The 12,387-nt window shown below is 42.8% G+C and overlaps 1 protein-coding gene across 1 annotated transcript in view; it reads right to left on the minus strand.

The window, feature by feature from the left end:
* The window catches only part of disp3 (dispatched RND transporter family member 3), a 753,445-nt gene that overhangs the window by 203,016 nt on the left and 538,042 nt on the right, over positions 1-12,387 (minus strand). Inside the window, exon 11 of the mRNA XM_041207440.1 lies at positions 1,660-1,820. Coding sequence (XP_041063374.1) covers positions 1,660-1,820 — 161 coding nt within the window. The remainder of the gene's footprint in view (positions 1-1,659; positions 1,821-12,387) is intronic.

Genomic DNA, 12,387 nt, shown 5'->3' on the forward strand with positions numbered 1-12,387 from the left:
AACGCTCTTCACATTAATAATTCCAGAAAAGTTATTTTCATACAATATATTCAAAACCTTAGTTTATGGAGGGTGATAATTGGGAGGTCAGCCAGGAGCTGTTGGAATAGTCAAGTTTGGAGGTAACAGAAGCATGGATGAGGGTTTCAGCAGCAGGTGAGCTGAGGTAGAGGTGGAATCGGGTGCTGTTACAGAGGTAGACAAAGGCAATCTTAGGGAAGGCACAGATATATGGTCAGACTAGATGGCAATAACAGGTTTCCTTTCCAAAAGGTGTGGGAAAATGAATTGAAATTAAAATGAGATGTTCAGTCTTTCAAACAGATTTGAGGATTCGGTCATAGTCTCAACCGAGCTTTTAATCCTTTAAACCCTAAAACCACCCTGATGTAATCATTAAAACATACTGAAGCAAATTGGGCAGGCTGAGCAACTTTCAGTTGTGCCAATGGGGTTACAATCAAATTAGTTAGCAATAGCAACATTGCAAATCATAAAATCAGAAATACATAAGGAATGCATGTGGTCCACCATGCCTGTGCTGACTCTTTGAGAGGCTATCCAATGAGTTCCATTCTTTTTGCCCAAAGCACAACAATTTTTTCCACTTCATGCAATTCCCTATTGATGGTTATTATTGAAACTGTTTTCACCACCTTTTCAGGCAGTGCATTCCAGATCATTACAACTCTGCATTAAAAACAATCTCATCCCCCTTCTGGTTTTTTTGCTAATTAACTTAGCTCGGTGTCCTCTGCTTATCCACTCTCTTGCCAGTGGAAACATTTACTTCCTATCAACTCTACCAAAACACTTCCTAATTTTGAATGCTTCTATTAAATCTCACCTTAACCTTTACTGTTCTTAAGAACAATCCCAGCTTCTCCAAGGGCAGAAATTTTCGCTCAGCGGGCAGGCGCGTGCCTGACCTGCTTGAGTGTGAAATGATGGGTGGGTGAGGTTTCCAAAAGCAAATAATAATAAAATAAAAGTTTTCAAATTTAATTGCCCCTGCTAATGTGACAGAGTTTTATTACATTTTTATTTTCTTCATTTTCTTTTTTAAAAATGCTTCATCTCCCTGAGGCAGCTCTGTGCCTCAGGGAGATTATGCAGCGTTCACTCGCGTGCATGTGCGAAATTCGTGCTCGGCCTGCTTGCCCTCCTCCCCCACCAGCACAGGCAGTGCTCAGCGCTGCCACTCACATTTCAAGCTGGGGAGGCCTTAATTGGTCCGCCAGCATGAAATCACAGTGCGGTCCCAATTGCAGGCAGCGGTTGGCTTCCCGACAGCCCCCACCAGCCCCCACAGAGTCCGCCCACCAAGAGCAAAATTCTGCCCCAAGTCTCTTGAAACTGAAGTCATCCCTGGTACCATTTCATGTACACACAGCATTGTGAGTACCTTCTTCCATCTGCACTGGGGCACTCTGAATATTAAGGGAAACTGGAATGGCCATTGTAAGCAATCTGCTTCCGCTAATAAATGGATTTTACTCAACACCTCACTCTCTGGAATAAAAGCCAGCCCTTGAGTTTGGCGTTATAATGTTATTGTGCAAAAAAATGCAAACAGAAATAAACAGGGAAGTATGTCATTCATGCAAATAGAATAAATTAGCAGACTGCACAGCATGAAGTCTGTTATAACTAACTAACCTGGGAAAATATATTTGCCGCATAAGCGGCAGCTGTGGTGAATGAGGTGAAGAAGGTGGCTTTCCCCGCTGTTTTGATGGTATGAATCATTCTTTCCTGTGGGTTGCGAATGTGGCTTGCTTGCCGGAAAGTGTTGATGAAAACGAAGACATCATCAACCCCTGAAAATAACAACGTTTACTGCTGAAAAAACAAAGAATATACCTGACCTTTTGACCCTTTCAAAAGTACAGGGTGGAAATTTCATTATATGTCAATCAGCTTGAATGAAATTCTTCTGTCAGCCATCTTAACAGAGGTTTATTTAAAATTGTTTAATCCTTTTAAATGGCAGTAAGAGACATTTCATACAGATGGACTATTTAAAAATGAAGGAGATTTCAAACCCTTGTAGGGGTTTGGGGAGCTCAAAGTTGTAATGATTAGAGTTGTGATGACCAGAAACTGGACTAGCCATATAAATACTGTGGCTACAAGAGCGGGTCAGGGGCTTGGAATCCTGCAGCGAGTAACTCGCCTCCTGATTTCTCAAAGCCTGCCCATTATCTGCAAGGCACAAGTCAGGAGTGTGATGGAATACTCTCCAGTTGCCTGGATGAGTGCAGCTCCAACAACACTCAAGAAGTTTGACACCATCCAGGACAAAGCAGTCTGCTTGATTGGCACCCCATCACAAACATTCACTCCCTGCATCCCTGATGCACAGTGACAGCAGTGTGTACCATCTACAAGATGCACTGCAGAATCTCACCAAGGGTCTTTAGACAGCACCTTCCAAACCCACGTTCACTACCATCTAGAAGGACCAAAGGCAGCAGATACATGGGAACACCACCACCTGCAAGTTCTCTTCCAAGCCAGTCACCATCCTGACTTGGAAAGATATCGCCATTCCTTCACTGTCGCTGGGTCAAAATCCTGGAACTCCTTCCCTAACAGCACTTTTGGTGTGCCTACACCATGTGGGCTGCAGCGGTTCAAGAAGGCAGCTCACTACTACCTTTTCAAGAGCAATTAGGGATGGGCAATAAATGCTGGCCTAGCCAGCGATGCCCACATCCCGTAAATGAATTAAAAAAATTCTGGAATGCACTGCCTGATAGGATTTGATAATAGTCCCTACTGCATACAATGGGCATGTTCATGCAAACACGATTTGCCCGCTATATGTGGTGAATGGAAAATCCATCTAACTGCCAGTACCCAAGATTTTGGAGAGGTGAGGGCCCATGAACCCTAATTGTGTTAAAAAAGTGCTAGGCACTTTAGTGCATGATGCTAAATTGATCCAAATTGGATGATGATTTATTTGAACGACACTCACAGGTCATGTATTTAATGAACAGCTGGTTGATGTTAGATTGCTTACACTGTTAACCAGGACAGTCAGATGGTAGAAACTCTGGGCAGCTTCAGTGTTCCTGGACACTGCACAAAGGCACTCAGTTTCTTAAGTAAATAGTTAACAGCAATTAATCACATTTTAACCTGGTTTGATAAACTTACTGAATTGTCTGAAATAGACAGTGATTAATGTGTTACAGTTAAATTCAATAGTGCTGGCAAATGATTAATGTTATTTGTCTAATACACACATGAAAGTGTTGGGGGCTTTATTTTAAAAAACCTGGATAAGGTCAAATATACAATGTTTCAAAAGAATACTGTCCTCAATCTACACCTGAAGTGCTATAACCTGCAAGGCTATGGACTGGATACTGGAAGGTGGGATTAGAATGGACAGCTAGTTTTTTTTTAGCTGGCGCAGAGATGATGGGCTGAATGGCCTCTTTCTGTGCCATAGCTTTTCTATGGTTCTTCATGCAATTTCTCCTCCAAACTACGTATGAAGCTGATATCCCCATTTGCTACAAACTCCGTATCCCTCCCTCAACTTGAATGCTCACTTAGAATCATAGAAAGTTTACGGCACAGAAAGAGGCCACTTGGCTCATTGTGTCTGCGCTGGCCGAAAACAAGCTACCCAGCCTAATTCCATTTTCCAGCATTTGGTCCATAGCTCTGCAGTTTATGGCACTTGAGGTACATATTTGGACACGTTTTAAATGAGTTGAAGGTTTCTGCCTCTACTACCATTTCAGCAGTGTGTTCCAGACCCCTAGAGCTCTCTGGGTAAAAAGAATTTTCCTCGCCTTCCCTCTAATCTTTCTACCAATAACTTTAAATCTATACCCGCTAATCACTGACCTTTCTGCTAAAGTAAACTGGTCCCTCCCATCCACTCTATCCAGGCCCCTCACAATTTTGTACATCTCAATCAAATCTTCTCTCAGCCTCCTCTGTTCCAGGAACAACCCCAACCTATCTAATCTTTCCTCATCGCTGCAATTTTCCAGTCTTGGCAACATCCTCGCAAATCTCCTCTGTACCCTTTCTAATACAATTACATTCTTTCTGTAATGAGGTGACCAGAAGTGCACACAGTACTCAAGTTATGGTCTAATTAATGTTTTATATAGTTCCAGCATAATCTTCCTGCTTTTATATTCTGTTCCTCGGCTAATAAATGAAAACATTCCATACGCCTTCTTAACCAACTTATCAACCTGGCCTGCTACCTTCAGTGATCTGTGGACATTCACTCCAAAGTCTCTCACTTCCTCCACACCTCTCAGTATCCTCCCATTTACTGTGCAATCCCTTGTCTTGTATTACCTCCCCAAATGCATCACCTTACACTTCTCTGGGTTGAATTCCATTTGCCACTTTTCTGCCCACTTGACCAGTCCATTGATATCTTTCTGCAATCTACAGCAATCCACCTCGCTATCTACCTCGCGGCCAATTTTTGTGTCAACTGCAAACTTCTTGATCATTTCCCTTACATTTACATCCAAATCATTAATGTATACCACAAAAAGTAGGGGATCTAGTACTGAGCCCTGTAGGACCCCACTCCAGTCACAAAAACAACCATCAACAATTACCCTTTGTTTCCTGACACTGAGTCCATTTTGTATCCAGTTTGCTACATTCCTCTGGATCCCATGGGCTTTTAAATTTTTAACCAGTCTGCCATGTAGGAATGTTATGGACTTGATTTTCTAGACAGGTTTCTCATTCGAAACATCAAACTTTATTTACAGGCTGCAGCAGCAGTTACATGCTTCTATCAAGCTCCCCTACTAGAAGAAGCACTCCCACTCTAAGGTTCCCTGCACTTACAGCTGATTCATTCACACCTTCACGTGATACTATAAGTCTTAAAGCTACAGTCATTATATTCCGTAAAGCTACAAATACACATTCCTCTCCGTTTAAATCTTTTGTACAATTTGTATTTACAAAGAACATCTACCTTTATGACAAATGTATACACAGGTCATGGAATTATAAGTTCAGTCTCTCAGGTGGTTTCCTGATTTGGGTGGAACACTGTAGTTTCACGACTTTCGAATCTCTTACACGATCCACGTTATCTGGAACTGCAGCAACATCAGGTACTTCTTTAGGCACAAGCACAATGTTATCTACTCCAACAGAAACATACGGTATGTCTATCTTTGGTTGAACAACTTCAACAAGGGCCATAGGTTCTACAATGGTTACAGGTGGAACATCATTTTGTTCTTCTTAAATGATCCACATGTTTGCGGGTGATTCAGCCCTCCACTTCTATGTGGTATGAAAAGGGTCCGGTCACAGAAACTATTACACCAGGTAACCAACTTGATCCATCATTGAAGTTTTGTACGTTTACTGCTTCACCAATAATAAACTCTTGCTCATGACTATGCAACTCATGAGTCACTTTTTGATTCCCTTGACTTTTCTCCACCTTCCTTTCCAAATTGGGAAGTATCAGGCTTAGTCTGTATTAGTCTCCAATGAACCCCCTGATAATTTTTTCATCCCAGGTTTAAAAGTTTATACTGTTCTCTCAGCTAATCCATTAGAAGGCGGATGATATGATGCTGTCTTTATGTGTTTGATGCCATTTAGGCTCACAAATCTTTGAAATTCAGCACTAGTAAATGCAGTACCATTGTCTAAGACGATTACTTCTGGCAATCTATATATAGCAAAGCTTTGGCGTAACTTTTCTATAGTTGTGCCTGACGCTGGCAATCTAACCTCATAAATGTCTAGCCATTTGGAATGTACGTCAATTATTGGTAGGAACATGGTACCTAGAAAAGGACTGTCATAATCACCCAGGGCCTACTAGGCCATTCCTACGGGTGTAATGGGCCCACAACAGATAACTTCTGTAATTGTTGGCATTGTATACAGTGTTTCACCACCTTCTTGATATCACCGTCCATGCCCAGCCACCAAATGTAACTTTGCATGATCGTCTTCATTGTTGAGATTCACTGATGTGTGCTGTGTAACTCTGTTAAGAGTGGTTCCCTTCCTTATGGGGTGCATGACTAGTCATTCCTTCACAACAGGATACCATCTTGACTGCTCAATTCATTCCTTCGAGTGAAGAATGGCTTCAATTCATCAGGGACTGGTTCCTAGGACCATCCTTTCAATACTTGGTGACTCACGCTAGAGAGGACGGGATCACAATTTGTCCAGTTTTTTATCTGCCTTGTGCAGATTGATGAGGAATCCAGGAAATTTATCACTAATATGATCTCTTGGGGTATGTCCATTGCTCTCCTGCAAAGGAAGACGACTTAGGGCATCAGCATTGCTTACATGCATCCCTGGTCTGCGCACAGAAGTGTATTCATATAAAGATAAAATTATAGCCCCTCTTTGAATTTGTGCAGAAGCTATGGGTGGAATAGCTTTTTCTTCACTGAACAGACCCAAGAGCAATTTGTGCTCAGACAATATCATAAAGTGTCAGCCATGTACATATTGATGAAATTTTTTAACTCGGAAAGTAACTGATAATCTTTCTTTCTCAATTTGTGAACACCCCTTTTCGGCCGTGGAAAGGGTCCTGGGCATGTAGTTTGTCGGCCCTTCTGAAATGTTATCCATCTTGTGCGATAGTACCTCTCCCGCACCATAGGTGGATCCTTTACAGGTTAATACTAGTTCCTTCATCAGGTCATAGTGTACTAACAAGTTTGAAGAGTGCAAGAGTGGTTTAACTTTCATGAAGGCTTCCTCGTGGGGTGACTTCCAAACCTTATGCTGGTTTTTCATTAACAATGTGTAGAGGTGCTAGGGCTGTTGGTAAGTCGGGTAGGAATTGACCATAATAATTAACCATACCTAAGAATGAAGAGTGCAGAGATCTTTAAGCAAAAATGTGTCCTTAATAGCTTTAACTTCTTCTTCTACCGGGTGTAACCCCTGAGCATCCACCCGGTGGCCCAAATAAACAACTCCGCTTGCCTGAAAGGCACACTTTCAGGCAAGGTACTGCTTCCCAAAATCATTTCAAGATTCCTCCAAATTCGCCAAGTGTTCAGCTTCCATGAACCCCATTATAAGGATGTCATCCAGGTAGACCACGATTTGAGGTAGTCCTTGTAGCAAGCTCTCCATCATCCTCTGGAAAATCACGGGGGCTGAAGAGCAGACATGTGTATTTATATAACCCTTCTGTGGGTGTTTATGGTCACAAACTCTCTGGAGGTATCACCCAGTTCCAGCTGTTGATACGCGTGATGCATATCTAGCTTAGTATAAGTTATTCCTCCTGCTAATTTAGCCCAGATATCCTCAATCTTGGGGATAGGGTACTTGTCCAACTTGGCAGCTTTGTTTACTGTTAATTTATCCAATGATCTCATCCGGTTTTAGGACAAGGATTATAGGTGCTGTCTACTCTGGGAATTGAATCAGCTGTATGGCCCCAGGCTCTCTAAATGGTTCAATTCGGTGTCAATCTTCTCCCTCAGAGCATATGGCACCGGCCTTGCTTTAAAGAAATGAGGAGTTGCTTCTGAGTCAACCTCGGGGTCTTAGACTCTCGGCCTTTGATTCTCCCCAGTTCGTCTCGAAAAACTTTGTCATATTTCTTCAGCAGCTCTGGCAGTTCTCCTGCTCGTAGCTGGAAAATTTCAGAATAATTTAGTTTAATTTCTTTCAACCAATCACAACCTAGAAGGCTTGGCCCTTCGCCTTCTACTACCATCACAGGGAGTTGCGCTGTTTGGTGCTCATAATAAACAGGTGCAGTAGTAATACCCTTCACCTTGATAGTTTCGCCAGTATAAGTTTTCAAATTGGCTCAAGTCTACTCCAAATACAATTGCTGAGTACCCTAGTTTAAATTTTTGAAGACATGTTCTCCCACTGCAATTGTTGAAGCACCAGTGTCCACTTCCATCATTAAAGGTTTTCTATTTTCCTGCAGAGTAACAGTGATTGGCTCTGTCTTTCCTACTTTTTTATTAAATAGAGAATAAATATCAGAATTGGTGGCTTCTGGTTCTTCCACATTAAGCATTTTGATTAACTTAGTTTGCTGCCTGGGAGTCAGTCTCAATCTTGCTTTACAATGCTTCAGTATGTGCCCTCTTTTGTGGCAAAAATAGCACTCCGACTCTTTAAAACGGCAAGTTTCAGGATTACGATTGCTTGCACATCTGTAACAATTCATTTTCAGATTTGCTGCTGAGCTGTTTCCTATAGTTATTTTAAATTTTCGGGTAATGGGGACTGTTTCCTGCTTTGTGGCTGAGTCTCGGCTTTTCGCACTACACCTCCGCCAAACTGGAAAATGGCACCATTTTATGCACCTTATATAGCCTGCACATCCCGTTCAGTGCTTTTCATCATGAGCGCTATTTCCAATGCATTTTTATAATCAAGCTTTACTTCAGCTTATAATTGTGGTTGAATGGCATCATCTTGCACACCACAGACAAAACAATCCCTGAGCAAATCGCTTAGGGTCTCCCCGAAATCACAGTGTTGAAACAGTTGTTTCAGTTTCGCCACATATGTAGCAATGGTATCCCCGGGGCTCTAACCCTCAAATTAAACCTGAACCTCTGCATGGTGACTGAGGGTTTGGGTTGAAAGTGTCCCTTAATGAGGTCTACCAATTTACCAAAGGTCTTCGAATCGGGGGCACTCGGGGCTGTCAAACTTTGGATTAAATTATAGGTTTTACTCCCACAAATGCTTGGGAGGATTGCTTTCCTCTTTCCCTCCCCTTGAAATAGAACCCGAGGCATTTTACATATCGACACCAATCCACTGTGGATGGTTCGAAGGGGTCAATCCTGCCAAAATGCAGCACATCTGGTGAGTATATCTTCCTTTTCTTCTGTTTAAACAAAATACTCACAGTCACTGGGTGAGGGATAATGCTGGACCCAATTTATCCTCGTTGTCAGTTTGTTATGGGTTTGATTTTCCAGACAGTTTTCTCATTAGGAACATCGAACTTTAATAACAGGCTGCAGCAGCAGTTACATGCTTCCATCAAGCTCCCCAACTAGAAGAAGCACTCCCAAGCTTAGAGGTGATTCATTCACACTGGTCACGTGATAGTATACAACATAAGTCTTAAAGCTACAGTCACTACTTTCCTTAAAACAGTAATTATTACAAGGACCTTGTCAAAAGCCTTGTTAAAATCCATGCAGACCACATCAACAGCACTGCCCTCATCAATCCTCTGTTACTTCCTCAAAATTACAATCAAATTAATCAGACACCATGCTGACTGTCCTTGATTAATCCATGCCTCTCTAAGGGACAGTTTATCCTGTCCTTCAAAATTGATTCCAATAATTTGCCCATTGCAGAGGTCAGAATGAATGGCCTATAATTATTTTGTCTATCCCTTGCTCCCTTGTTAAACAAAGGTACAACATTGGCATAGGAGCTTGGCCTAAATAGCCAAGTGGTTATGGTACTGGGCTTGTAACCCTAAGATCAAGAGTTCAAATCTCACAATAGCAAACAATATAACTTCATCTGAATAGGAACAGATGGAAACGTGTTTGTACTCGAAAGAGTTACAACATTGGCGTACCTCCAATCCTCCAGCACCTCAAGTGTAACCAGTGAGGATTGGAAAATGATGGTCAGACCATCTGCAATTTCCTCCCTAGCTTCTTTTAACAGTCTGGGGTACATTTCATTCTATCCTCATGTTTTATCCACTTTCCAGGATGCTAATCCCTTAATACTACCTCTCTCCCTATGTTTATCACATCCAATACTTCGCACTCCTCCTTAACTACGTTGCTTGCATTGTCTCCCTTCTTTGTGAAGACAGACACAAAGTATTCAAAAAGAACCATATCCACATCCTCTGCCTCCACTCATGGGTTACCTTTTTGGTTTTTAATGGGTTCTACTCTTTCCTTAGTTACCCTCTTACTCTTAATGTGTTAATAAAACATCTTTGGGTTCTCCTTGATTTTGCTTGCCACTATACTTTCCTGCCCTCTCTTTGCTTTCCTAATTTCCTCTTTCTATTTTCCTCTCGGCTTTCTGTAGTACTGAGTTTTCGATGTCTAACGTAAGTTTTCCTTTTCTGTCTTATGTTACCCTGTAAGCTCCTTAACATCCAGGGGACTCTACACTTGCCATTTTAATTTTCTACAATGTAAGCAAGGAAACCTTCTTTGTAACTTTGTTTATGAAGGAAACATTTACAAAATCCTTGCACCTTGCACAAAGAGGACACCTTCCACCCAGAAGTATGATTTTAAAAGCAGAAGTCTGTTCTTCTAACCGATTACTTGTGTGCCTTAAGATGTGGAGTTATTGATGAATGGTGAGCACTTGAATCATGTTAGACTGTTATACTACCCATTGTACTGACCTAGCCTCCCACTACTTAGTTTTGGAGTTCACAGAAGTTTTGTACTTTTCGAAGAGCATGGTAACCTCCATTTCCACAAAGTACTCTGACCAAAGTACACAAATCTACAATACTTAGGTCGTTACTTTTATGCCCAAATGTAAGGCTGTTTTGGGCATGCCTCATTGTATAGGCAGCACAACAAATCAGGAGACTACTAAGCACACTAAAACCATGAGACACAAAATCATCCCCAGGAGGTTATCTCAATGCTTTCAATTCCCTAACAGCCCAGTATAAACATATTTTACTTAGATGCCAGTCAGATCAACCCAATTAAAAAGCAATCTGCCCATTGAGCCACAGTCTAAACAAATTGCCATATTTGTGTGACAATTGTTATGGAGCTGGGGAAATCAAAAGTATTTTTAAAAAATAGAAACACTGGGGGGGAATTTATCGCTCCGGAGACCAAGTGCGGTGGTGGGCATGAAAAGTGGCACATTTCCTGCTGGCCGGCGTGGCAGGTTTCCATGCCAAAATGTTTGCTTTCTCAGCTCATCATATATGCACGAATGTGAAACACATCATATTTCGTGGTGGGGCATGCTGGGATTCATCGGCCCCGCTGTGACCTCATTGGATCAATTTTCAGAGCATCATATTTAAATTGCACCTATGTATATCATTTATTCTGCATCCCAGAATGGTTGTGGTGAATGATGGCCCCGAAAAGTAGGAAGCCAACTACCACCAACTTCAGCGACAATGCAATGGGGGCACTTCTGGGCACTGTGAAGGCATGCTGGGACATTCTTTACCCTCATGATGGCAGGAGGTCCACCAACCCCACCATGCCAGCTTTGGACCAGATTGCCTGGGTAGTCAGTGCTAATGCTCCTCAGAGGAGGACCGCCATCAAATGCAGGAAGACGATGAATGACCTCATCCGCTCCACTAGGATAAGTCAACCTCCTCCTTACTTACAACTCAGACTGTCATAAACGCATCAGGTATTCACAGGGTTGCAGTCCACAGGGATCTCATTAACTACCAGCACAAGGGACATCACCACAGGTTCTTACACACACACACACATTTTGACATCTTCATTTCTTCAAACATCCTGTGCAGCTCGCGTCCTCAGCCCTTACACAGGTCCACTCAGCACACAGAGAAGTCAGGCATCCTTATCATCTGCCTTGGCAGATGCCTTATCATCTTGCTCATTGTCTTTATGCAGAAGATCGCTCACAAAAATGGGAGGGAACCCAGGCCGGAGAGGAGATGCCTGAGCTCAGGAACCTCAACATCTATGAAGAGTGGGCAGCAGAGCTGGCCAACGAGGACCTGGACCATACCTGAGCCGAGGGTGAGATCAGCTCCTCCCAAGCCAGTGAGGACCCATCAATAGCTCACTGGTCACCTGACGAAACTGTGAGTGTTCTGTAATGTTGTTGACTATGCAGCCAATCACTAATTATTGCTTCTCTCTTCGACAGGCACCAAAAGGAAGAGGCCCATCAGCAGCCAGCCCATCAGCCCCAGATCCCACACCACTGCAGATGAGGATCCTGAGGACCCACCAGATGTAGAGCTGTCACAGCATTCACCCGCACTCTCCACCAGCACAGAAATACACACCACAGTTGAACCTAGTTGTAGGGCAGACTCAGGGCCACAGTCTGGTGAGCACATCACAGATTCAGGTTCACAGCAGGTGGAAGCAGGGTCATCCAAGGTCACCGGCACTCAGACGACTGCTGGAGGTCAGGCTCCTGCAGAGCCCAAGCAAAACGACGAGCCTCTGAACTTGGACCTCACACAGATGTTGGAGCTGCAAAATCAGATATAGGAACATCAGGCAGGGTTCTCAGATGCTATCACCAGAGTTCAATGGGCGATGGAGGAGTCTATCTGTGTTTAGTCTGTTGTCATCATGCCGACATGCCAGTGCACCAATATTAACACTGGTAGGATGGCGAATGGCATGGAGATCTTTGTCTAGGACATTGTGTCTGATATGCGCC

The sequence above is a fragment of the Carcharodon carcharias genome, chromosome 15, assembly GCF_017639515.1.
Source record: "Carcharodon carcharias isolate sCarCar2 chromosome 15, sCarCar2.pri, whole genome shotgun sequence".
Taxonomy (NCBI): Eukaryota; Metazoa; Chordata; class Chondrichthyes; order Lamniformes; family Lamnidae; genus Carcharodon; species Carcharodon carcharias.